Below are 26,962 nucleotides of genomic sequence, written 5' to 3'. Positions count from 1 at the left end.
GTATTATACTATGTGCCGACTCCATTTTTCAAGTCATTTTCATATCGAAAAGTTAGCCATAAGTCTTGGGGGGCGGCCCCCAAACCCCCGCTCAGCTCACAATGTCATAATTTCATAAATTAAGTAGTAATATATATATATATATAAGGAGTAAAAATATAGCTTGTCCATCTTGTTTTGACATTATTAGTCGGGCTAAAAAATTGTATAAAATTACAATATTGACACTTTTATCGTTTTCTTGCATTTCATAGTTTCAACAGCTGATCATCTTCAATCAAGCTAATCAAATATTTGTATGCCTTACTTAGAAAATTGTATAATAATTAGTTTATAGTTTACCTTATTTAGAATGTTGTGTTATAATTGATTACCACTTACCTTAAATAGAATAGCTTCTTTCATGTATAAATTCACAAGCTATATGAATGAAAAATCAGTAAGCCTTCTTACATTATATGGTTTTCTAAAAAGTTATAGAAAACAATAATTTCATCCAAATTAAAAGAGTGAAACCATCCTTCATTCGTTAGCGTTTCTGAAAAAAAATTATTTTGCGATTTGCATCATATGTGAATTAGAGCAGTGGATCTAAATTTTTCTTCTATTTATATTCTGAACAAAAGTTCAATTTGCCCATCAAGTTTTCGTGCATCGTTCCATTTGATACCCAAGTAATTTTACAATCTAATTTTTGCGGAAGTGGTTCTCCTCAAATTCAATTTTTTTTTGTTTTTCTCAAATTTACTTAGATGGATGACATCTAAACAAATTAATAAAAAAATTATAATATTATATTAAAATTATTTAGATGTCATTTATTTATGTGGATTTGAAATAAATGGAGGAAGTTTAAATTTGAGAGGAATCCTTTCCAATTGTTATTCTAATTTGATATTTTTTAGTTCAATTATAACATAAATCGTATCAATATCAACAGTCAAGGCATAAATAAAATTTTGTGTACCATAATTTTACTCGATCAACTATGATAATACGTTTGCATTATGCTTGAAAAGAGTGATAAATCAAACTTTAGGACTAAAGTTAAAATTTACCAAAATATTCTCTTATTTTGAAGCTTAATAAAAAAATTAATATTTTATATGCACAGAAGCCTAAAATTAGATATTACACGCACAAAAAATAAAGTAATTATATTACGCATAAAAACAAAGTTATTCTGTCACAAATTAAAAGTTTCAGCACTATTATTTGAACATATGAAATTTAAATGTAATTTAAATTTCTGTTCATGCTAGTATTTTCGAAAAAAATATTATTTGGATGCGTATAATTTTCTATAAATATTAAGATTTGAACAGTTAAAAGAAAATGAGAATAAAAAATTTTAAAAAGTATTTTCTATCAAAATATAATATAATGTTACATGAAACTAAAAAAGTACGATCCTAACCGGGAGTATAAACATACTAAGCCAAGTCTGAAATATACCAAATTTGAGTTCAAACTCAAATGAGATTAAATTCTTAAACTCAAATTCGAATTCGAATAATATCCGAACAACTCAAATTCAATAAAAAAAATTATAAAAAATAAACATACTCGATATATTATAATTTTTAGAAAATAATAAAAAAAACCAACTATTTTATTGCTTTTTTCGTTAAACACAAATTAAACTATTTTGTTTACATTTGTTACCATGCTTATTACAATCTTACCAATTTTTCTTAATACTTTTCATCAGAATCATGTCCTATCTAAGGCTACATGTGACAGATTGAGGGACAAAGGAGCAAAATTCGGTGCGAGCAACCACACTAGCTTAGCTACACTTTTTCAAATTATATATTCCTTTTAAAAGGATTTAATATGATATTGTCGTGCTATTTTGTGCTTTTGCTATTTTATTATTCTCTTCATAATTTATCTATGCAATTTTTTTAGGGTTAATGTCATAAAAATTCACGAACTTTACACGTTTTCTCATTTTAATCATGTAATTTAATTTTTCTCATCTTTATGCACGAACTACCACTTTTTTTCAAATTTATACACGGTGCTGAGCTGACACTCATTCATTGGTGTAAAATGACATCCACCTCAGCGAATTACACCAATGGAAGCCGTGACACCTCAGCAAGTGCATGAATTTGAAAAAAAGTGATAGTTCGTGCATGAAAATGAAAACAATTAAATTACGTGATTAAAATGAGAAAACGTGTAAAGTTGGTGAATTTTTACGACATTAACTATTTTTTCTATCTGTCCTGCTTCTCCATTTTTTGCTAATTTGTTATTTTGTATTTTTGCTAATTTATTAATTTTTTACAGTTTTTGCTTTCCATTTTTGTCAACAGAGAAGTTTGATTTATGAAAAAAACATCGATGTAAAAAAGAGAGTTTGCTTCACATTGCACATGTTTTAATGAATAATAATAACTCAATACTTTTGCTTTCCATTATGTATAATAAAATTATTTTCAAATTAAAATAACTGTGTAAAATTTATTAAAAATTATATTTTCAAAATACATTTTCGATATATATTTGATACATCCCCGATATATATTTAATATATCGTCCATTTTTTTTAAGGTTCACAAATTTCGAAATTAATTTTGATATTTCTTTTAAATGAAAACAGAGATACTAAAGAAGAACAAAGTGTGCTTATAAACTGAGCTGATAAAATAAATAAATGAATAGAAATGAAAGAGATAGTGCTGCTTATAAAAGATATCTATAAGAGAATTAGAACTAAGCCAACCAACTTTTATCTCCAATACATGATTTATACGTGATATTTATCAAAAAAATATTAAATATGATAAATACATTATTTAAATGTATCTAATAGATACATCATTGATCAATAATACATAATAGACACATTTTTTACATTTCTTTTTAGTTTTATTACAAAAAATTCAATACATATTTGATATGTCTTTGATACGTAATTTATATATGATAAATACATTTTTATTATATAATTATACACAATAGATATATTTTTAGGTTTACTTAATAGATACATCGCAGATACATAATTTATACATGATAGATACATTTTTTTAAATGTACTTAATAGATACATAGGTGATAGGAGTAAAATACTCCTATGTATTGAGTTGTTTTCCGCATGCTTTTGCTATGTTTCACCGTGCTTTTTCTAGTATTTTGTATATTTTATTGCATGTGTAGGTGTTTGAGAGCATTGCAGAGCATTTTGGCATCAAATATGGGAAGAATCGACGAAAGCAGAGGGAAGCCGAGAAGCGAAACGATCAAGGAAACAAGGCATTTTGCCTTGTCTCGGATCGAGACACCCGCTTTACATATGTGTCTCGGTCCGAGACACAAGGAAATGATGGGCAGAATGCCCATAAACTATTGTCTCGGACCTAGACACTCTCTCAACTTAGGTGTCTCGATCCGAGACATGTACTAGATGAAGGATCTCAGCTTTTTTTCAATAGATCAAAGGCTCAAGGCCCACTTTCCCATTTGGCTAGACACAACTTGTACTAGGATGATTTTATTTCCTCATTTGTAAAGACTATAAATATAACTTTATCTCTATTTTAGATAAAGCAATTAATACTCAGATTTTTATTCCTTTTAAAAAGTTGCTTTTCTTAGAATAGATTGAATCTTTTTAGAGATTAGTGTTTCATAGCTTCCACCATTGTTGGTGCTTTGAAAGCTTTTATTGCTTTGTAAGAATAAGGTCTTCATTATTATTGCAAGCTTAATTATTATTGGATCTTCATTATCTCTTATAGTTTATTGCTCTACTCATTTAATTAAGGTAACCCCTCTTTACTTTCTAATGCTTTATTGTTCTTATTCATTATTTTCTTGTGTTGCTTTAAGCATGAGTGACTAAACCCCCTTTGTTTGGGGGTTGATATGAATCCTAGTTAAGGCATGATTAGGGTTAGGGTTTGTGTTGATGTTCTAATTAATATTCTTAAGGCTTGCTTAAATTAGCTATCTAAGTATTGTTGTTAGATTAAGACTCACCTTGAGAGAGGGTTTGTTAATTGGAAAGAATTGATTAGATGCTTAATTAGTGACACCATGAGAGTGGGTTAATAATTAAGTTGCCTTTGGGTTGTGATTTATTGTAATTACCCTAATTATGTTTAGTGCTACGAGAGTAGGTTAAGCTTGATTAATTGTGATATTGTAGCTCTTTAAGACTCGAGAGAGCGGGAGTTACGATTTAGAAACGCTCGGCCCTTGTTTAATAACTCTAAACCCGAAACTCGTGAATGCATGACCTAGGTGGATTGTTGACCTCCAAACCTCGTTTATCATTTGAATTCCCGTTAAGTTATTAATCATTTAGTCATTTATAATTGTTAATCTAGTTTGTTAATTGCAATTTGTGTTGATTGTTGGTAGTTTAATCTAGTTCGTTGTAGTGATAATGGCTAAATCCATTTGTTCGATTTACTAAACGAATTGAATAGCAACTAAAGTTCATTCTCGTCAATCGCTCTAGATTCACTCCTCGTAGGATCGGGTTTTTGATATTTGGATGCCTCAAAGGCACCCAAATTTCCGGATCAGTGCCTCTTTTGGAATTAATTCCAAAAGAGTATCTGGACCCACATGTTCCGCATTATAGAAATGCGGAACATGTGGGGTTCCGCATTCCTAGAATGCGGAACACCACTAATTTTGACCCAAATTAGCGGTGTTCCGCATTCTAGGAATGCGGAACCCCACATATTTCGCATTTCTAGAATGCGGAACATGTGGGTCCAGCCACTCTTTCGGAATTATTTCCGAAAGAGGCACAACAATGGAAATTTGGGTGCCTAAAAACCCCGTAGGATCGATATCAGACTTCCGGATTACTACGAGTTGGCTTTTTGCTAACAATAGGTGATACATAATTTATACATGTTAGATACATTTTTTAAAATGTATTTAAATATATACATCGTTAATACGTATTTATATATAATATATATGTATATATTTTTAATATTTTTAATAAATAAATTTATGATACACTAATTTATACATAATATATATTACTTATGCATCAGAACCGTGTTCGGCGTATATTTATAATATATCCATAATTCATAAAATTAATTTTTTTTAAATTGTATTATTTGTGTATTTTTATATTTTTAAAATTTAATGTATTAATATTTTTAAAATTAAGATTAATATTAATATTAATTTTAGTTTTCCAAATGCGTTAGAAATACATTTTAGATATATATTATAATCAACACATCTAAATTATATATCAAACATTTTATTTTTTTTGATACGTGTTTGAAATATTTTACATATATTTGTTTGATACATCATTATTAATTATAGTTAATTAAACTAGCTTTCTAATTTTTGTAAGTATTACTTTGAATAATTTTGTGGATGTTTTATACATTTGTAAATATACATAAATAATAAAATAAGATATATAATCATTATATATTTTTTTAAAAATAAATATCATTTTTTTTAGAATGTATCAATGATATCTCAACGATGTATCAGATGATATTACAAAACTGTGTCTATAATATGTTGATGCTTGCGTGTTATAGGCTGACGCGCTCTGACGTGTTACAAATCACATGTGCTAGCTATTTTTATTCTTTTTTATTAAGATAGTGTCATTTTTGCCATGTGTCACCTATTTAATGGAATGGTGTTTGTTATAAACTTTTGTGCTTTTTTGATAGGAATGATAAATAATAGAGTTAAGTGATAATGTATGAAATGTTGAACCATTTTTGTGATATTCTCTATAATTTTTTATTATAAAATGTATAACATTACCAATTAATATCACACATGCCAAAAACTAAAATATATAAAAAAGAGTAAGATATTTTTTTACTAGCAGATCTCACGAGCCTCAATAATTAATAGATGAAACGGAACTTAAATAGTTAGAGTTCAAACTCGGCTGAAAATTTCAAGTTAATTTTGATTTTTTTTCAAATCAATCTTTAAATAAGGTACAAAAATGACCCTAATGTTTACTCTGTGGCTAATCTGACCCCCTAATGTTTATTTCGAGTCTCAAAAATGATCCCAGTTTTATCAAAATGGAACAAATATACCCTCCACTGTTAGACGGGGTATATTTGTTTAACTTTGGTAATATTAGGGTTATATTTGTTCCACTTTGGTAACGTTAGGGTCATTTTTAAAACTCGAAAAACTTTAGGGCGACATCTAATTGTATACCACATCAGCCGACAGTGGCCTAGCCAGAAATCGAAACTAAGAGGGGCAAAATAGAAAAGAATTTCATATGATATATATAATCTAATTTTTTTATATATAATTAAAGGGGGTCAATATGTATTAATTATAACACGTTAAATTTTAAAAGAGTTACTTGAGAAATTTGTAATTTTGGAAAAATAAGAGGGGCAAATGCCCTTTTTATCCACAACGTGGCTCCGTCACTGTCAGCCGAGTTAACGTCCAAACACGCTACTGTTAGACAGAGAGTATTTATTCCATTTTGGTAATGTTAAAGTCATTTTTAAGACTCGAAAAATATTAGGGGGTTATGTGAGCCACAGAGTAAACATTAGTGTTATTTTTTACCTTAATCCATCGATCTTTGAATAAATCACGAATAACTTAAACTGTTTATTTAAACACCATGATCCTCACATTCGATAATGAAACAAACTGTGCTTAACATACGAATCTCCTAAAAACATAAAAACTTAAACTTACGATTAAAAAAGATACTATGAAGTTGAAGATGGAAGAGCTTATCAAGTTGACATTACTGAACCAGGTGTCAGATATCATGAAAACAAATCCAAGTGTCGCCGCTGGACACTTCCCTTAAAAACCAAAACTCAATCGAAATAGAAGAGCATAATAAATAAGTATATTGGATGATAATTACAACTTCATTAAACACCTACAAATAATTTAAGTTCATTTTTTTCTTATCACTGTAAGCCATCCACGTGTTATCTTACTCTACATTTGCTCTCCATCTTCTCCGGCCATCTGTCAACCCCATCCACCGATCACATCCTCTTAATTTAAACCCACCCTTCTCCCCTAAAAATCCTCAGCAACGCACACTTCCAATCTCCACAATTCATAAACATCATCACCAAACTTTCAACATGAATTCTGAAGAAAACATAAAACACCGAGTCAAAGACTCAGACACTCGCAAGAACGCAGACATGAGAACAACTTATTCTAGACGGGACAAGAGAATGGCCATGGCCAAACAAGGAGTCAAATCATTAGCTATAGCTTTAGCTTTTCCTCTCTCTATTACCCTTCTCACCATCTATTTCTTCAGCTCCAGTAACGGCTACGGCGCCGTCGTTTCGAGCAAACCGTTCTGGTTCCCCCACATGTGGGCTCTACATTTGACATGTTTGGCTTCATGTTTTATGATGAGTCTCTCTGCATGGCTCGTTTGGGCTGAAGGAGGGTTTCATAAGAAACCGTCGGCTCTTTCTCTTTACTTGGCTCAGTTTGGTTTGGGTTTAATTTGGGAGCCAATTGTGTTACGTATAGGTGCCACTTGGGTTGGTTTAGTGGTGTGCTTGGCTATGTTTGGAGCTCTGGTGGGGTGTTTTCGTCAGTTTAAAATGATGAGTCCTATTGCTGGGGATTTAGTTAAGCCTTCTTTGGCTTGGGCTGCATTCTTAGCTATTGTAAATCTTAAGCTCGTCTTCCTTTGAAGATAATATACAGGTGATCATGTTAATATAGCTTATGGTTGGTTTGTTTGTTTTTTCTTCTTATTTTGACCATGTAAATGGTGGATAAGGCATTGTTTGCCATCTTATTGTAAAGCATAGTTTTTAGATATATTTTCAGAAAGATTTACAGTTGTATGTTCATAGTATTGTTTTGTATGCATAACAAATTTATAATCTTTCACATTACCCTTAAAATAAAAACTATAATCTTTTAAATTTTTGCAGAATTCATGGTTTTAATGCTAAAACTAGACAAAAGAAACTGCATTGCGATCAAAGAGTTACTGATATAAAATATCTCACTTTTCGTATTTCTTTTCGATCTAAGCAATCCGTACATTCTTTCGTATTTCTTTTCGATCTAAGCAATCCGTACATTCTTTCGTATTTCTTTTCGATCTAAGCAATCCGTACATTCCAATCTTTCATTTTCTATCATATATGGCCTAAGTGTTCTATAACGGCTAAAACGGCTATCATTTTTATGGAAAATAATGCATAAAACGCAAAGCATACTGTAGGATAAAAAATTTAAGAGATTGGAATATGAGATGAGATTTTTTTCAAAATGAAAAAATGCTGAAGACGAAGATATACAGCACCTTACACCTTGAAATTCAGATGGAACGGCAAAGTTTTCTTAGGGTTATGGAGGTTCTTCTCTTTTGATTTAATTCCTGGCCTTCCCAAATTTGGAATCCTGGCTTGCGATTAATTTCATGCTTCCATTGATAACGAGCATCCCCCGATAATAGAACCAGAGATCCAGGGGTTAGGTAAACAGGAATTCTGTCCACGAGCTGGTGATCTTCTTCCCCAATTGTTGCATTTTCAACTTTTGAAAAATGCATTACACATGATGATTCCAGGGAGACGATGGTAATTCCGTCTTCAAATCGCATTAAATCAACATGTGCACATATTCCCTGTAAACACAATGCAAGAAATAAAAACTAAGACCTCGAGCAAGGGTTATAGGTAGCACGGACACTTCACGCAATCGACATTTTCATTTTCTGTTTCGAAAATGTGTCGGACACTTAGCATTTTACACGTGAAATTTCAATTTTTACATAAGAAATCTTGCAATAGCAAGTACCTCTTTTTTTCGTGTTCGTGCTACCTAATTTGTCACCGGCGGAGTGAAGAATCCAATTTAAAAGCTGTCGCACCTCACCTGGTTGGTATAGATTGACAATTAGTTGATCAAATGGAGGCTCTCTCCGAAATAAATTGGACGGCAGGAGACAAGTGTTTTTTCCTTCGCCGGAGATATGATCGCCGATCTGAATTATTTCACGAATTGAATTGGAGAGCTGAATGGCCCAGGAGGGAAGATCTCCGAATCTCATAGCCTGATTGTTTGTAGACTCGGTGAACCATCCTTCTGTGTGTATCAAAAATTAACTCAAAATCGACAATTAGAGAACAAAAAATAAAGAAGAATGACGGAGTGGAGTAAAACTCAACCGTTTTGAATTTGGGAAAGCAGTGTAAATTGTTGTTCGGATGATAGGAAGTCTCTGCAAAGCCATAGACCGTTGATTTGCTTAATTGGTTCCCAAGTAGGGTTTGTAGCTTGATCGACGGTTGAATGGCATTCGTCGTCGTTTACTTCTGAGTTGTAGGGTGATGGTGGTTGATGTTCTTCGTCGGCGTCGCTTTCTGATGAGTCGCCGAACACTTGTTTCAGAAGCCTTTCTTGGTCTTCCATTTTCAGAAGAGCCACCGCAGATGCAAGTTCAAACTGTTGTACAGCTCTTGGGCCATATATGAGATAGCCTTAGAGCTGGGGCCTATGAAATGGATCATTTCTGTTAGTTATAATAAGGCTCTAACAAGAATCTCAATCTACTTGGCCCAAACACACAGCCAAATAGCCAATAATAATGCAACAAGATATCCTAAAATTATTGTGAGATCTTAGTTTGTCAGGGCAATTCTCTATAGTTAGTCAGTGCAACGATAGGGCTGTAATTGTAAACGAAAGCAGCCACTCAGGGTTCATAAGAGTTCAACTCGAGCTTCTTCATTAGTTTTTTTTTTCTTTTCAAATGAATAAATTTATATTCTCATTTATGTTCATATATAAACGAGTTGAGTCTGTATTTGGTGTTTTATACTTCATTAATGTCCACAAACAGTTCATATGAGCTAGTAAATGGGTTCAGTCACGAGTTTATGAGTTGATTTATATATGAATTTGATTAAGATCTGTAAACCTACTCGTATAAAAGTAAAACGAATATAATTTTAATTAAAATTACATAAAATTTAGTTAATTAAATGAGTCTGGACTATATTCATTCATTTAGATGTTAAAGAAGCTCGAATTCGACTTATAAAGCATCCAATCGAATAAATATTAGCTGAATTTATGAGTTTATTATTTTAAAAAGAAATTTGAGTTCAATATTTAGTGGTCCGAAATTCGAACCCAGTATAAACACGTTATTCATATAGCAAACTGAACAAAACATTTCAAATTTCGACCCAATTTAGTTTGATTCGTTTACCTCAATTCTAATTGGCATGAAATTGGTCGTGTTGCCGCAAGTGGTAAATGCTATAATCAACATATTGGTTTATAGCATTTCAGACTCAACGTAACATCAAAGTTTCAAGTAGTACAACGACGAACAGAATGGTTGAGAAAATGGTAGTTGACGGTTTGCTAAATTAAATCATTTCATGCTCCCGTAATTGGGCCAAAACTAGGGCATAGAAATCAATGCATTGCGCAAGCTAAAGAGAAAAATGCTAACACAAATCCAAGTTATTTTACTCTGCTGGCTCATCTTGCCCAGCCCACCATGTGCAGTCAGCCAACCAACCCCCTCGTTCCCTGTGCCAACAGATCGAGCAGCACTGCATAGAGATCCGTGCCATCCCATATCTCTACTGTTACATTGCTTTTCACTTTTCTCCATCACCCTATCTTCACCATCTTACGCCATGTGTTTTCTACATTCCTCGCCACATCAGATTATTCCTCCACGTGTCAAACATATTGCATGATAAAACATCCCGTTACCTCAACGCTGGTGAAACCAGAATTGCCATTGGATCAATTAAGCTGACCATTTTGACCTTATCCACGATTCAAAAATTGCCATCTGTCAAAAAGATTTGCTGTCGTTACGGTAGATATGGAATTAGGTTAAAATTCAAATTACTTCTATAAAATAGTAAGTGGTTCAACAGTTTCTCAACCTCAGTCCACTCCTTCATTTTAAATTCTATTTCCAAATTCTGCAATTTATTCTGAAATTTGCATCCAGGTCCAGTCATGGCGGAATCTGAAGTGAAAGAACAAACTCAAATGGTATGATTATGAACTAAATAGCTTCATTTGCTTAATTTTCTTAATAGTATTTTTAATTATGTGATTGTTTTGAAGGTGCAAGATAACGATAAAAAATTGAAATATTTGGATTTCGTTCAAGTAGCGGTTATCTACGTTTTCGTATGTTTCTCAAGCATTTACGAATATGCTAAAGAAAACTCCGGTCCGCTGAAAACCGGCGTTCAGACCGTCGAAGGAACCGTCAAAACCGTTATCAGTCCCGTCTACGAGAAGTTTCGCGACGTTCCTTTTGAGCTTCTCAAATACGTAGATCGCAAGGTTCGTTTTCACTTCCACCACGCGCTTACACGCTCTCTGTATGTTACACTAGTAGAATATTATTATATGGTGGTCACGTGATTAATGCAGGTTGACAACTCTTTGGAAGAGATTGAGAGGCACGTGCCGTCGTTAGTGAAGCAGGCATCATGCCAAGCTAGAGCGGTGGCCTGTGAAGTTCAGCGAGCTGGCGTGGTGGATGCGGCGAAGAATATAGCGAAGACGGTGTATGAGAAGTATGAGCCGACGGCTTTGGAGTTGTATAATAAGTATGAGCCGGTGGCGGAGCATCACGCGGTGGCGATGTGGCGGATATTGAATCGAGTTCCGTTGTTTCCACAGGCGGCTCAGATTGCTGTGCCGACTGCTGCTTATTGGTCTGAGAAGTATAATCAGGTGGTTTGCTATTCTGCTGATAGAGGATATTGTGCGGCGTCGTATTTGCCTTTGATTCCTGTTGAGAGAATTGCTAAGGTGTTTGATGAAGGTGTATCTAACGGTGACGGAGAAGCTGTGAGGACGGAATGAATGTTGCAATATTTTGTCTTTTTTTTTACGCTAAGTAAAATTGTAGTTCAGTTTCAGCCTTCATGTTTGATTGATAGTTCAAATTGTAGCCTAAGGCAATTCCAAAGAACGTAACCCCGAATCTAGCCTTTTATAAACAAACCAAGTTTTTTTGTGAAAAATGATTCCACCGTACAGAGATTAACCAAAACCAAAACAATTGAGATTCAGACTGATGATTATCATCTTTGACAAAAGAATATTTAATTTTTAAAATAAGAATTTGATCTCTTGATAAAAGACAAAATTCAAATTTAAAAACTCGACTATAATTGCACAGATCTTGTAAATTAAAATATACTTATAAAAAATAATATCTGGTTGCAATTGATAAAAGAATCTAAATATTTAAATTTGAAACTTTTTTTGCTCAAAAACAAAATTTAGCTGCTATATATAGTTGAAAGAAACATATATAGAGTTATCAAGAAAAAAAAAAAACTTTATTCGGAGGCAAGATCATTTTCCACAAGTTAGGTAGCAAGCACATTGAAATTTAAGAGGGAAAAAGTTGGTCATAACTAAAGCACTGAACTGAATGAGAACAACGGGTCAAAGAGGCTAAAGGCTGTAGCTGCTGTGGCGCTAAACCAGAATCTACTCTGTTTCTCAAATTCAAAACCAGAACATGTAAATATTTTTTTACATAAATATACTTGCCGGGGTTCACTTGATTACAGCAAACCTCAAGAGGTTTGTCTAAAATTTTATTAGCTCTACAAGTTTTCGTGCAATATAGATTATAATTTGTGAAAAAAATAGTTTTCAGGTGAATTTAGTTGAATGGCTTCACAGGATTATGTTGTGTAGACCCAAATGCGCAGAAACTACCAAACATGGGACATGTTGTACATATGCTTGAAGCTAATGAGTTTCCCTTCAAAGATGTACATATTTCATTTTCCATTGCAACTTTTGCTCCAAACAGCCTGCGGCTCTAAATCTCGCATCTTCAGTTACGTTACACTGATATATATCAACCTAGTCCAACATTTCAGCATTTTACTTCTATTCTTGTAAACGCTTTCAAAATTTAGAAACTCTAATCGACAGAATGCGCAAATAATTATAGGATCGCAGAGTTCCCTATGATGTGTTTCTCCTTTTGACTTGTAAAGTTCTGGAGACATGTCAACATATTAAGCCTCACTTCTAAATTATTGAACTTAAGAAATCAGCAAATATCTGAAGGAGTTACTCCTTGTGAAGATGTCTACATTGTACTGTGTCCTCGACAGTTGAGGACGCAGATCATGGTTCTACCTATTTTGTTATAATACATTTACTTTTCTTTGTATCATTTTGTAAAATTGTACCTTAGAGAGAAGATTTTCTGGATATATGCAGTTGTTTGGTATAAGCTCAGAGTTTTGGTTAAATTTAGGTCATGTGATGTCCTCAAAATTCTCAGAACTTAACTATAATAAATTGCTGAATCTACAAGTTATCCTCATATTCACCTATGTGTATATCCTCTGTGTTGAAGCTTTTTGCTTGAAAGGTGTGCGAAGATTGATAGTTCTTTGTAATATGAGCAAGTATTTTACTTATAATATGAGGATTCTGGAATTTGCTTCTCTAATTATATTACATATTCATTTTCTTTTTATTCTCTGCTGCTGCTAATTCTATTTATCCCTTCTTCCTCTTGATTTGGTTAAATTCGTAAGGAAACTGAAACACTTAATGGAAAACGTTGAAATTGAAAACGGCAAAATAACATTTACAAACTGTTGCTGAAAATGAAAACGAAAAACTGAACAAGACTCGATAAGTTTCTGTACAGCATAAATAATCACTATTCAATTATCAGTCCTGTTGTAATAATAATAAAAAAAAAGGGGTAGAAGATATTAGAGTTTATGGCTACGACAGGAGAGATCTAATCAACCTGAGTGAGCAATTCCTGCATTGTCTATTAAACACGGAACAAAATATTCAAACTAGTCTAACATGACTTTCTGGAAACTGAGGCTTGCAAAAGATAGATCTATCATAATTACAGTCAGAAATTTGTATCCTTGGGAACACTGAAAAACAACTGAAAACAAAAAGGACCAGCATCATGAGTTACCACAACATCAAAGGTCTGCGGTTTTCATCTACTGCATATTCTGTAATGGCTATTGGATGAATTTGCAGTAAACAAACTAAATGAAGCTTAGCCAGGAAAAGAAAATTAGTTGCATCAGGTTGAAAATAGAAACAAACGAAAGGTCAAGTTCAATCCACAAACTCGTATAGTCAATATGATTCCGCAATGTATATTTATAGACCAGAATGAATATTCTCTCAACTAGAAACTAACCAGTTACAAACTATGTCTATAAGTATCAATATTATCAGTCATGAGACCATATCAAGAAGCAAACATCTTAATCATTTTCTTACGCGCAATCACATTGAAAGACTGAACAACAAAGCTCATTGACCATATATCATCTCAATTAACCGCCTCTACAACACCAGCGGAACCTAACCATACAGGATTTTCAAGTGACGAGTGGCATCAGGGAAAAAGAGACAGATAAATATTAAATTTCGATCTCTCAAGCCATAATTGCAAAAGCAAAAAATTGCAAATATAGATGCGCTGAACAACGACAGACTTATTATTTAGTCTCCTAATGAATCCATCTCATATTTTGATACATTTAGTCACGCAATTGAACATGAATCTCATAAGAGCAATAAGTTATACATGAAAGAAAACTCAGTTTTATTTAAAACTAAACAAAGCTCAACAGATTATCTAATCTATTACGCAGCACAAAGTAATACAATATGGCATTAAGGGAAAAAATGGAGCAGGAACTAGTACATATAGTTCTCACTAACCCCTGGCCGAAGGCTTTTATAGATGGACATTGCAATTGGAAGAAGACCCACAAGTGCAATTTGAAGCTGATCAGAGCTGCTTGTTCGAACAGAAATTTGTCCGCTCATCTTGTTGTTCAGTCCTGCACGAACAGCTATTTTTGATCCTCGTCCAACAGAAAATTGGGACTGAAGGTTAGCCCCCAGTGCCAAGTCACCTCTCCACTTCACTAAAGACAAGCCCAGAGTGGACTGATCCTGGCCAATAGGAAAATCCGCTTCTCTCAACCGCACTTCCAAATTGGCTCCATATGCTGCATCACCCTGAGAGCGGACTGTCCCGGTGCTGCCAACCAACACAAGGCGCTTCCCAAGTGCAATCTGATCCTCGACTTTGAAACCGCCAGCTACGTTTTGGCCCAAGAATGTAACTGACACCCCAGCTGCTGTCTTGTTCATTTTGAAGTTTTTGAACTTGGTCTCACCTCTGAGGATGTAGGCAAGTTGTTTCCCAACGTTTTGAATGTCAAATCCTGCCATACTTGATCCACTCTCGCCATGCTTAGCAGCAACTGAAGAATCCAAATGGATGCTGAACTCTTTCTTGTCTTTTGTTACTTGAACAGCCACGGTAGCCGGAAATCGATTAGCAATAGCGAGACTATTTTCAATGTTGACACCATCATAGCCACAGTCATGATCCCAACCATGTGTGTCGAGAACTGGCCTTGCGAGAAACTGAGAATTTGGCTCCAAAAACCGGTACCTGAAAGCAGGATTATCACCATCAAATGAAGGTGGCAAAGCCATATCAGGTAATGGAACAGGCACAGCAGCTGGAGCTCCATTTTCTTGATCGCCATCTTCACCAATATAGCCATATTCATCGGTAGGTGTCTTTCCTTTCTTCTTCATCTCTTTCATTCTCCTCAACTCTTCTCTCCATTGCTTTTTCTGGAGGAGCTTCACACGATAGTCATACTCCTCAAGATATGCTTTCTTCTGCTCCTTGCTAAGCTTGGCAAGCTGATTTTTCCTGAGAGGTTTAAATGGTGGGAGCTGATCATACTCATCCTCTTCTTCTTCATCGTCAGAATCCGACAAGTCAGCCAAGTCAACGTCTGAATCAACACTATCACCCCCCTGATCAGTGGAGAGCTTAGGATGGGTACGGGACTGCAGCAACCAAGACAAGAGATATGGAAGAGGAGGTGCACGGGAGCGGAAACCAAATAATTTCCGATGATCAAATGGATCTTGAGGCTTTGAGAGAGAGCTTGCTTCGGATAAAATCTTCATAGAGTAACACAGCATCAGTAACTGAGGTCTCCAAGTTTGACCATTAGGAAGCACCTTCTGGCCATCCCTGTTTTTACGACAAGAGGGATGGTTCTCTACAAGAGAAACAGGATTCATCAAACTTGGATTCATCAAGCGTAAATCACCGACGGCTTGACCAATAGACTGTTGAACAACATGAGAACGTTGAGCAACAAACACTTCATAGCTCAAAGGAGAACCAGATGGTCCATCAGGAGGTGCTGAAGCAGCATGGGTCAAGGTAACAACAGCATTTCGCCAAACTGATGAACCGAGAGAACTAGTGATAGATCTCAACAATGGCAGATCATTAAGATCCCTAGTCTGAGAATCAAGTCGATCAACATATAGAACAATATCTGGAGGACATTTCTTCATGAGTTTATTTACGGAAGACAGAAGCTTGCGGTTTACCCCTTGTGCTGAACCAGATGACTTGAGACCTGGACTATCAATCACCCGGATCTTAATCCCATCAACCACACCAGTTATTTCTCTAACGGAATTTGTAGCAGGTTCAAATGCATTGATTGGGGACTTCTGTTCACCAAAAATAGAATTAATTGTCGCACTTTTGCCCACCCCTGTTTTCCCCAGAACCAGTATGTTCAGAGAAAAGTCCAACTCTTCTTTCCCCTCCTCTTCAAGCTGCAAAGCTGTCTTTTTTGCAGCATCAAGACTAAAGAGTTGATTGGTTTGCCTCCCAGCAACAAGCGCCAAGCGGTACAGTACCTGCGCTGCAATCGATTCTTCTGGGGAATGGCCAAGCTTGTAAACCAGCCTCAAAAATTTCACCCTTAATTGCTGCAACTTTTCCAGTTTCTTTTTCTCTTCTTCACTCAAATTGTTATCTGAGTCGCCTCCGGATGTGAGAATGGAAGAACTAAAAAGATTAGGGCGATTTGACCTTGCAGCAGGTTTCACAGGTCTGAGAGAGGATCCCAAACCTGCAGGTCGCTCTACAGAGAAGAGTCTTGAACCATCTTGAGCAGTCACAGTCACAGAGCCACCCTCCGAGCCTGCGCTAGTGGCTGCTTTCAGAAGAGCTGCCAAGGCAGCAGAATCAAACAGTTCCTTTCCCTCACCTTCTTCATCAGTGTCCACTTCTTCATCTGAGTCCGTCATGACTTGACCATCAATCATCTGTGAAATATCACGAGAACTTTCTGCACCAGAAGGAGCACCAACAGCTGATCCTCGCTCCAGCTCCTCCAAGAACTGCTTAGCAGCTTCAGAGCTTCCAAAAATCATGCCCTCATCATCTCCATCTGTAACTGACCCTTCATCCTCGCCGTTTCCACCCACATAGTTCTCGTCTTCATTTTCATTTTCAAATTCCTCATTTCCAAAAGCAGCATCTAGTTCAGCAGATTCAGGTGCATCATGTCCGCTCAAGATCTCATCTTCCAATTCTTTTATCACATCACTCAAATCATGAGCAACATCTGCATGTGAAATTTCTGCATTAGGATCTGTTGCCAGAATTACATCTCTATCTCCTCCATCTACAGGACCATTAGCCGCAATATCTGATGCATTGGTAGCTGTCTCAACAGCTGACTCAACCGGCTTAGTTCCGTCACCAGTCTCGGGCCCCAATTCTTTCTCATTACTACTTGTATCGCCAGCATGTGTATGAGAAATTTCTGCACTAGGCTCTGTTGCCAAAACTTCATCATTATCCTCTCCATCTACACCATTAACAGCTGCAATATCTGATGCACTAGCAGCTGTCTCAACTGCAGACTCAATCTGCTTAATCCCGTCATCAGTTTCTGGCACAAATTCCTTCTCTTCTTTCTCATTATTACCTGTATCATCAGCAGTTTCGATTTTTACGGCACTATTTTCATGAACGTCTGGACTATCATTAACAACTGCAACAGAGTTTTCACCCTCTCCTGCACCAGAAACATTATCATCAATACCAATAGATGCAAATTTAATAGGATGATTAGGGAAAGCTGGAACATTCTTACCAGATTCAGCATCAACAGCAACTGGTACTTCTACATCTCTAGTTACAGCTTGAATGTTCTTAACGGATTCAATCTCAGCATCAACTGGTCCTTCTACATCCCCATTAATCTTATCAAAACAATTATCACGACGCACGCTATCATCAACAATGGCTCCCTCTACATCCCCACTAATCTTATCAAAACCATTATCAAGAGGCACACTATCATCAACTAAAACCTCATCATCTCCTATAATATCAACAGAACTCTTACTTTCCTCCACACCTCCAACATAAGCCACTCCAGACCCTATCTCCGACCCCGGCAAATCAACTTGTACAGCCTCAACAACTATGTCCTCTCCACTATTAAATTTCTGGGCATCAGTTTCCATCTCGGGTTCTAAAACAGTCTCACCCTTTTCAATCTCCTTGCCACCAGAAACCTCAGGCTTCTCCTTCTCACTGTCTACTACATCAGCCACTTCGACAGGAACATCTTTCCCTTTAGTATTGCCCACAATATCCGCCCAGCTCATTCTAAAACCCTTATTACGAGTATTACTACTCAATTCACCCTCTCCTACAACATTTTCATCATCATCAACATCAGTATCATCATCGTCATCATAATTCGCAGCAGCCGATACTTTCAATGCTGGAAACTCCGCCGGGTCAACATAAGTCGAACCCCCACCACCGCCAACACCGCCGCCGCTACCAGCAGCAACAAACGCCTTGCCCGTCTCAATTTCAAACTCCTCCTCTCCACTAACAAACCCTCCGTCACTACTCCCTCCACCATCAGTATTATTTAATTGATTAGTAGCGATATCATTAGCTTCAATACTATGATTCTTAGCTGAATTATCATTAATTAAACCGTTTGAAGAGGATGTTGAAGAAGTGAAAGAAGATGAGGAATAAGAAGAAGATGACGGAGAACCTGGTGTGTTGACGGTAGGCGAGGTGGTTTCCGGTGAGGAGGGCTTGGAGTCCATGGGAAGCGAGATGGGGTTGATGTTTATTAGGGTTTTGGGAAGGAGAAGTGGTGGTAATTTGGATGGGGTTTTTGTGAGAGTGTGTGTGAGGAGAGAGCAACAGAGATGAAGTAGGAAGATAAGGTAGTTTATGTAATTTCAAACTCTTTTTTTTAGCAGCCGGGTTTTTTTGGTTTTTTTTGATATATGGGCCTTTGGTGGATCTGAATGTTTTTCCATTTTTCTTGTTTAAAATAGAGGAATTTGCACAAAATACTCCTTTTATATATTTATTTGTTTTAAATACCTCAATTTTGAATTTTTATGTTTTTACTCTTATTCTGTATTGTTTTTATGCCTACCTCAATTAAGACTTTTTTTTATTTGTAAAAATACCTCATTGTGACAGCTATATATATTTTCTTCTTTTTCTCTTTCCTTTTCTTCTCTCTTCGTCTTCTTCCTCTTCTTCTTCTTCTTCTTTCTTTCTTTCACTGTGATTTTGTTCTTCTTCTTTTATTCCTTTTAATGGCATTTCTTAACAAATTCAATCTAATTTTTTATTTTTCATCTAATAACTCTGATATATAACACAAACTATAACGAAGCAAATAAGAAATCACCGATGAAAAAATTATCCGTATTCGTCTCAAAAAAATTGACCGTTCTGCAATCGCCATTGTTGTATCGTCTTATTCTGGATCTTCTTCTTATTCTTTCTATTTTTTTATCTGTTAATTTTTATTGACAATATTGTTCATATGTTTGAAACTGTTGTAAACTGTATGAAACTGTGTTTTTCAACTGTTTTAGATAAATATTGCAAATTATGTATTTGAAGTTGTTTGAAACCTTTATGTCTTTAAATATGGCTGAAAAGTATGTTTTCAAATCGTTTTAAACTCTTTTATAAATTGTCTTTGAAAAATGGTTATATTTGCCACTGCCAACGCCATGTCCTCTTATTCTGCATCTTCTTCTTCCTCTTTCTATTTTTTTATGTATTAATTTTTATTAATAATTTTTATTCATACGTTTGAAACTATTGTAAACCGTTTGAAACTGTTTTTAAAAATAGTTTTAAATTGTTTGTTTGAAACCTTTATAAACCGTTAAAAACTTTGTAAACTATTTTTATAACTAATTTAATTTTTTTATGAAATGTTTGAAACTGCTTTTAGAATCCGTTTGAAACTGATTGAAACCTTTGTAAACTGATTGAAACTTTTATAAACTGTTTTTTGAAATTTTTATTAGTTGTTTGAAATTTTTTTTTAACTGTTTGAAACTTTTGTAAACTGTTTGAAATATTTTTAAATTGTTTGAAACTGATTTTAGATAAAGGTTTCAAATTGTGTTTTATAAAACTGTTTGAAATCTTTACAAACAATTTGAAACCTTTGTAAATTGTTTGAAGATTTTTTTTTTGAAACTGATTGAAACGCTTGTAAACTGTTTGAAACCATTGTATAATGTTTTAAAATGATAATAACTATGTGTTTTAGAAATTGTTTGAAACTGTATTTGAAACTGTGTTTAAAACGGGTTTTAATAGATTTTTAATGAGAACGAATAAATTAAAAATTTACAATTTTTTTTTATTTTTGGAGAAAGTTATGATTGTTGGATTTGAATTCCAAGTAAAATTTGAAGCAATTTGATTACGAATAAAAAATCCGAGCGGATCGGAAACTAAATTTGAAACTCACAATAAATTATCAGAAAGTAATGATAAAATTAGAAAAATCAATCTATTTAATTATTATGAGCTGAAGTTGTGCATATGATTTTTGTGATGTTCCTCTTACTAGATCTATAGTTTTTCCTCTACATATCCAAACTTTCCAATAGTCAATACCAACACTGTAATCATTTTTCATGTCCTGCCTAATGTCATTTGGTGTATAATTCGTCTTCACATCCATGAACTTATGTTTTATAATATTTGCAATGACGGTTGAACTAACTTGACATTGACTGCCCATCCTATTTTCCAAACGGCAAGTATGGATTTCAAGCAATTGCGGATCACAAATGATTTTGTGAGACCTATCTTTGAAGCATATATATTCAGTTGACATTCTTCATCAACGCATTTTAACTTGTATTGCATTGTGCATGATTTCATTACCTGTTGTAAACCATTGGAAACTGTATATGAAACAACATTTGAAATTGTATTCATGTGTTGTAAACGGTTTAAAACAGTTTATAAAAGTATATAAAATTTGAAACTATTAGTGACTGTTTTGAACTTTAAAAAACTGTAAAATAACAATTTTCAAAAAACTATGAAACTGAATTTGAAAATGTATTCAATGGTTATAAACTTTCTACAAAACTGTTTTAAACATGAACATATAAAAAATCATAAGAAATAAACTCTAAATTTATTGAGCATTTTCTTGATACACTTTGAAACTGTTTTCTTTATTATGATACTGTTTGCAACTACACTATACCTTTCTATAACCTATACTATATTTGCAATTTACAATATATATGTTTTTAAGTAAAATAACATTTAAACTAATGTAAATTCTTGTAAACACATATACCACTATTTTAAACATTAAAATATTGCAAAATAGAAGATATAAAATTAAATTTTATTCAGAATTTATGTTGATACACATTGAAACTGTTTTAATTAATTTGACACTGTTAGAATCTGTACTATACTTTATTTTATATACTCATAAACCGTTTTATTTAGTTTGTTACTGTTTGCAACAGATATATACGTTTTTAATCACACATTAATTCAATTTTCATGAAACATATCATTGCAACTGTTATCAACTATTATAAACACATATAAAATACAACAGAATACATTTGAATCTGATAATATGAAAACTATAAAAAATAAACGATTAAAACAGTTTGCAACTCTTATATATGATTTTTATTATGTTTTAAACTATTTACACAGCTCGAAAATCTTTGAAACCTAATTAAACATACTAAAACAGTAAAATATTCAATTGAACAATTGTTTACCGTTTTTTTGCTGAATCCGCAGTTTTTGTTAATCGTAATGTATGAATTCGAATAATGAGGTAGTAACTCGAGAGGATCTGACAGAATATTGAAGAAAGAATTCGTGAAATTTGAAAGAATTTGAATCTAACAAAAAGAGAGGATGGGCTGAAAGTTTTGATGAGGAAGAAGAAGGTTGTTACAATGAAAACACATGGAGTAATTTTTAGGTATAAAAACAAATAAGATAAGGTATAAAAGTAATTAGCTGACACGGGTAGGTAGGAAAGTTAAGTCCACAATTTGTGGTAGGTAATTGCTATTTTTTTTATTATTTAGGTAATTTCCTAATTTTCTCTTTAAAATACCTCTTGTATGGGCTTAAAATCAGCCACCATCCCTAATGTTAGGGCCTCTAATCATAAAAGTCCCAAAATTCAATTTTCGATCATAAAACCTCCTGAATTTCGATTTCATAATTATGAATGTCCTTTTACCTGAAGAATTATTAAAATAGAATTAAACACGTGTAAAACCAAAAAAAAAAAATCGGTCCAACCCAAAAAGAACAAATCTAAAATTCACCTGATTAAACCTAAAAGCATCCAACCAAATTTAATATTAACACCCACTTACCACTGCCACACATCCGTCGGAAAACCACCTCAAATATCTCCACCACCTACGCAACGCTCAAAAAAATCTGACGGTCTGGTATCGCCACAATTCTGGTTGAACACAAATCAACACAGATCGGTGTTCAAAAAATCTGTGTTCCACAGTTAATTAAACAAGATCAAAGTTACATGAAAAATGTAAAAAATATATAAAGTAATTATTTTAAACAAAAAATAAATTAAGAAAGGTATAATAATGAGCAACCATTCTAACCGATCAATCACATTTTTAGATTTAATTTATTATCATTTGTGTTTTACTTCCGCGAGTCTATTTTTAGTTTTTAATTTGGTCATTTATTTTAAATTGTATTTTAAAATTTTTTATTTTTTATTTTTTTATATATATACTACTAACTTATTTGGAGTAGTTGCTTTGCTTAAACTACCTTATTTGGGGCTTGTTTGTTTTTGTTTTGTTATGGGGAACTACGTGTTACCATTTACTCCCTCTACCTCGTCATCTAAAATGGTTGGCCAAAATTTATCTCATCTCAACTTAACCCAACCCATATCTATCCCAAATTATCTTCACAACTCCAAACATTTCAAAATAGTATCCGTTAGTGATGGCCAATTCTTAACTTTTTCTCCAACTTGTTCGATCGTTTCATAGACATTGACTCCATCATTAAAATATGTTAAACCCAACCCCAATTAACTTGATTCGGGTTATGGAATATCAGAAATTTATGGACAGGGCTTCAGCTTGGGCTTGGATTGGCCCATTAAGAAACTTTTAGCACTTTTGTAGGCCCACTGGCTATGTAAATAATAGGGAAAACTAAAAAAAGGGAGAAAATTATAAAAATACGAAATGGGCTTTCGCTTTTTACGTAATGTATCAAAAATGTATTGATAATATATCAAATATGTATCAAGCATGTATTAAGAATGTTTTTTATAGTGGAAAAAAGTACGTAAATTATATAAAGTTTTTTAATTTCTAGGTAAAATTGAATTTTTTTGACTACATATGTATTTTTGTAAATTAAATGATTTTTTAGATTAGTTTTGTAGTTATTTCTAAATAATAAGGAATACACGTATCACAAAAATCACACTCTTCGACCGTACCACTCTGGTCTTTCTATGTTCAAATAAATTCTATAATTATATGAATAATTCATGATGGATACTGAATCTTAATCCTAATATGATTTGGATCGCCAAAACAAAAATTAAGGTAAAATTGAATCCTAATAAAACTTTAATTCAATTGGTTTATGGAATTTTAATCGAATTTATGTATGAGTCCGATCACGAACAATTAAACCAACTAATATACAAGTTGTTTGTGAATAAATTTATAACAAATATAAAAGTGTATTCGAGGGGGGAACACTTCCATTCACGGACAAAAATACCCTTTACATATTTGTAACAAATAAAAAAAAAGACATTCCTAATCCATAAAGGAAACATATTAAAAATAATTATCGCAGTAGCTACCATTATGTATTAAATTCCTAATCCTAAAAGGAATTGTGCAATAACTATCATTATGTGTTAAATTCCTAATTCTAATAGAAATTGCGCAGATATATCACTATATATAAAAGAATATGACGAGTTTCATTAATATTAAATAATCATATTACAATATTTGTGTTAAAACTTTGATATTTTTAATATTTATTAGTTATTTACAATGAAAAATAATATAAATTTGTTTCAATCATATTATCATTTTTTAATTAAAACTTTGATATTTATTATTTATTTACAATGAAAAATAATATAAATTTGTTTCAATTATATTATTATTTTTTAATAACGACAATATCAAAAATTAAATCGATTGCTTAATTCTAACTTTTTAACATTTCCAATAAAAGAAGTAAAATTTTATAAAATAATTAAACAAAACAAATAAATAAATACAAGTCTAATAAAATTTAAATAATAATATATTATTAAAGAAATATACAATTATAATATTAAATAACGGGTCATATAGATATCGTTAACGTGCGTAGCACGTGGCTAAAAAAACTAGTGTATATAAAATCAAATTTGATTTTGGTCCATTTACGATACGAACGAACACGAACTGAACTTTTATCAAGTGGACCGTTAAAGCGCTCGTAAATAGGTCAATTGATTTACATCCCTAAATTTAGTCTTTTATAATTTTGAACCAATTTTAGAAATCAGACTCAAATCCGGTCTAAGAACAATACTCAAAACCATATACTAATAAAATAGTTCCAAGTTCTAACATTTCCCACTTCTCAAACCAAAATAAGAAAATGTCAAGTTGATTGTGAATGTTTAAGAATGAGTTAGGCAAGTGGTGGAAGTGGAGAAAATGCATGGGTAAGAGCTGACATCAACCAATTGTGTTTCCCGGAGGATCTTTGAACCTCCATCTCCCAACTGGCCCACCGCCGCACTTTTTAGCTTTAGAGACCAACAAAATACAAACATAAATAAGAAAAAGGGAAAAGGTGCAAATATGACCCTTAAGTATACACTGTGTCTCTTGTTGGCACCTCATGTTTTTCGGATCTCAATTATGACCCTGACGTTTTTAGAAAGTATCAAAAAGAGACACCAATTTCACGGTGTTACTAAATTGCCGTTAACTTATTGTTGTGGCCAAATTTTGTGACACTTAAGCAATTAATATATCTGCCACATCACCACCTATCCATTGCCATTAAGGTAAATTAAGAATTCAAAACAGCAACACCACTACACACGTAAAACTCAATTCATTATAATTCCCATTAAAAACTAACAGCACAAGACCTCATCAAATTCAAGAATTAGATCATGTCACAACAGACCAACGCCACCACATTTCGAAACATAACAGCATAACAACCCCATCATCTTTAGAAATATTATCAGTATCCTCCCTAACTCACCTTTCAAAACATGATTCCCATACAAAAAAGACGGTTCTGATGTGAGTTTTAGCCAAACTTTATGCTTAGCATCAGTAGCCAATAAATTCAATGCTTGAATTGTTAAATGAAAGCTATCTCCGCCAGCAGCTGCCGTTCAGAGCTTTCTCCGTCCCCCGTTGCTCCTCTTTTGCTGCTGCTTGTTGCAGCTGTGGAGAAAGGAAATGAGAGATCTCTTTCTGTTTGTTACTAGCGATAAGAGAGAGGACAGGAGATGGGTGTTGCCGGTCGTCCATTGGTGGAGCAGCCGCGTTCTACAGTTCGTCTCCGACCACAGGTATTAGGAGTTTTAGATTATAGATTTGAAAAATCATTTTGTTGTTTTGTTTATGAAATTCAAATTATTGTTGCTAATGGTGATTTTTTTGGAATTTATGTTTATAGATTTGAGGAAAAAGATGAAGTAACGGTGGGGCAATTGTAGGGCAGCGGAGGCGGTGAGGTGGAGACGGTGATGTCATTTTGAGGAAGATGAATATTTAAGGATTTTTGAAAGAAAACCAAGAAACCAGAATAAAAATGGATAGGTTGTGATGTGGCAAATCTATTATTGCTGAAGTGTCTTAAATTTTAGCCACAACAACAAGTTAACGTCAACTGGGTAACACCGTGAAATTGGTGTGTTTTTTTGATACTTTTTAAAAACGTCAGGGTTATAATTGAGATCCGAAATATATGAGGTGCCAACAAGAGCCGCGGTACATACTTGAGGGTCATATTTGTACCTTTTCCCTAAGAAAAATAATGCACGTCGACAGACAACATGCAGCCAATTAGCCACTTCCGCCGCTATCTGCAACTGCCGACTCATTTCAAACCATACAATCCACGTGCGCACTACAGTCATCACTTAACTACTCTTTTATCCAGCTGACATGGCTTTCAACAAATAAAAAGCTGACTTAGTATTTAATTTTATAATTACTTTAGTCTTTACATAATTTGGAGAGTACCTCTGACAAACCATACTAAAGCTATGGTCAATTCTATTTAAGCAATTAAAATTCATATTTGGTGTCGGAGAAAGTGCCACAAAATGTTAAGTAATATAGTAATAAATAAACCTACTTACATTATTTTTAAAATATACAATCAAGATTACTACAATTTCTTTCATTTGAAGCTTTCTTATAAAATTAAATTTTTATACTAGTTGAGTAAATTTAGAAAATGTGGTTCATTTTTCATTTAATTTTCTATGGAAATTAAAGTATTTTGAAAGATACTATAAAAATAACAAAAATAGTAGATTATTTCCAGTATGTAAATATTTTTTAGATAATTCACTTAATTGGTGTAACTTTGACCAGTAATTTTTAAAGTCCAAAATAATATTGATAAATTATTATATACGATTATTTTCTGGATTTTTTTTATTATTTTATTTATATATAATAAAATAAATAGCCAACTAATTTACTTTTT

The 26,962-nt window shown here is 33.4% G+C and overlaps 4 protein-coding genes and 1 long non-coding RNA gene across 6 annotated transcripts; 2 read left to right on the top strand and 3 right to left on the bottom strand.

Annotated features, from left to right (window-relative positions):
- Positions 1 to 6,834: 6,834 nt before the first annotated feature.
- On the bottom strand, positions 6,835 to 9,462 carry LOC126653827 (uncharacterized protein P8A3.02c). Of its 2 annotated transcripts, none has more exons than XM_050347776.2 (4): positions 9,168 to 9,462; positions 8,870 to 9,084; positions 8,300 to 8,623; positions 6,835 to 7,110 (listed from the first exon to the last, which is right to left on the bottom strand). In XM_050347776.2, the coding sequence occupies exons 1-3, from the start codon at positions 9,409 to 9,411 to the stop codon at positions 8,315 to 8,317; spliced, it is 768 nt and encodes a 255-aa protein (XP_050203733.1). In that variant the 5' UTR covers positions 9,412 to 9,462; the 3' UTR covers positions 6,835 to 7,110; positions 8,300 to 8,314. The 2 variants fall into 2 exon arrangements, with proteins under 2 accessions (XP_050203733.1, XP_050203734.1); XM_050347777.2 differs by having other exon boundaries at positions 8,305 to 8,623.
- Positions 7,104 to 7,838, top strand: LOC126653828 (translocator protein homolog). The gene has a single exon (XM_050347779.1). The coding sequence runs from the start codon at positions 7,104 to 7,106 to the stop codon at positions 7,674 to 7,676; it is 573 nt and encodes a 190-aa protein (XP_050203736.1). The 3' UTR covers positions 7,677 to 7,838.
- A 1,425-nt stretch (positions 9,463 to 10,887) lies between the features above and the next one.
- LOC126686074 (stress-related protein) lies at positions 10,888 to 11,991 on the top strand. Its single transcript, XM_050380097.2, has 3 exons — positions 10,888 to 11,022; positions 11,098 to 11,322; positions 11,413 to 11,991. The coding sequence occupies exons 1-3, from the start codon at positions 10,987 to 10,989 to the stop codon at positions 11,848 to 11,850; spliced, it is 699 nt and encodes a 232-aa protein (XP_050236054.1). The 5' UTR covers positions 10,888 to 10,986; the 3' UTR covers positions 11,851 to 11,991.
- Positions 11,992 to 14,478: 2,487 nt separating this feature from the next.
- LOC126653877 (translocase of chloroplast 159, chloroplastic) lies at positions 14,479 to 19,136 on the bottom strand. The gene is made up of 2 exons (XM_050347867.2): positions 18,006 to 19,136; positions 14,479 to 17,927 (listed from the first exon to the last, which is right to left on the bottom strand). Exons 1-2 carry the CDS (start codon positions 18,985 to 18,987, stop codon positions 14,704 to 14,706), a joined length of 4,206 nt encoding a protein of 1,401 aa, XP_050203824.1. The 5' UTR covers positions 18,988 to 19,136; the 3' UTR covers positions 14,479 to 14,703.
- A 1,605-nt stretch (positions 19,137 to 20,741) lies between these two features.
- On the bottom strand, positions 20,742 to 22,237 carry LOC126685958 (uncharacterized). The gene is made up of 2 exons (XR_007643758.2): positions 21,970 to 22,237; positions 20,742 to 21,097 (listed from the first exon to the last, which is right to left on the bottom strand). It is a non-coding gene; the product is annotated as an uncharacterized LOC126685958 (long non-coding RNA).
- Positions 22,238 to 26,962: the final 4,725 nt, after the last annotated feature.

The sequence above is a fragment of the Mercurialis annua genome, linkage group LG6 (genome assembly GCF_937616625.2).
Source record: "Mercurialis annua linkage group LG6, ddMerAnnu1.2, whole genome shotgun sequence".
In the NCBI taxonomy this organism is placed as follows: Eukaryota; Viridiplantae; Streptophyta; class Magnoliopsida; order Malpighiales; family Euphorbiaceae; genus Mercurialis; species Mercurialis annua.
This window is presented reverse-complemented; position numbering and strand designations above follow the sequence as displayed.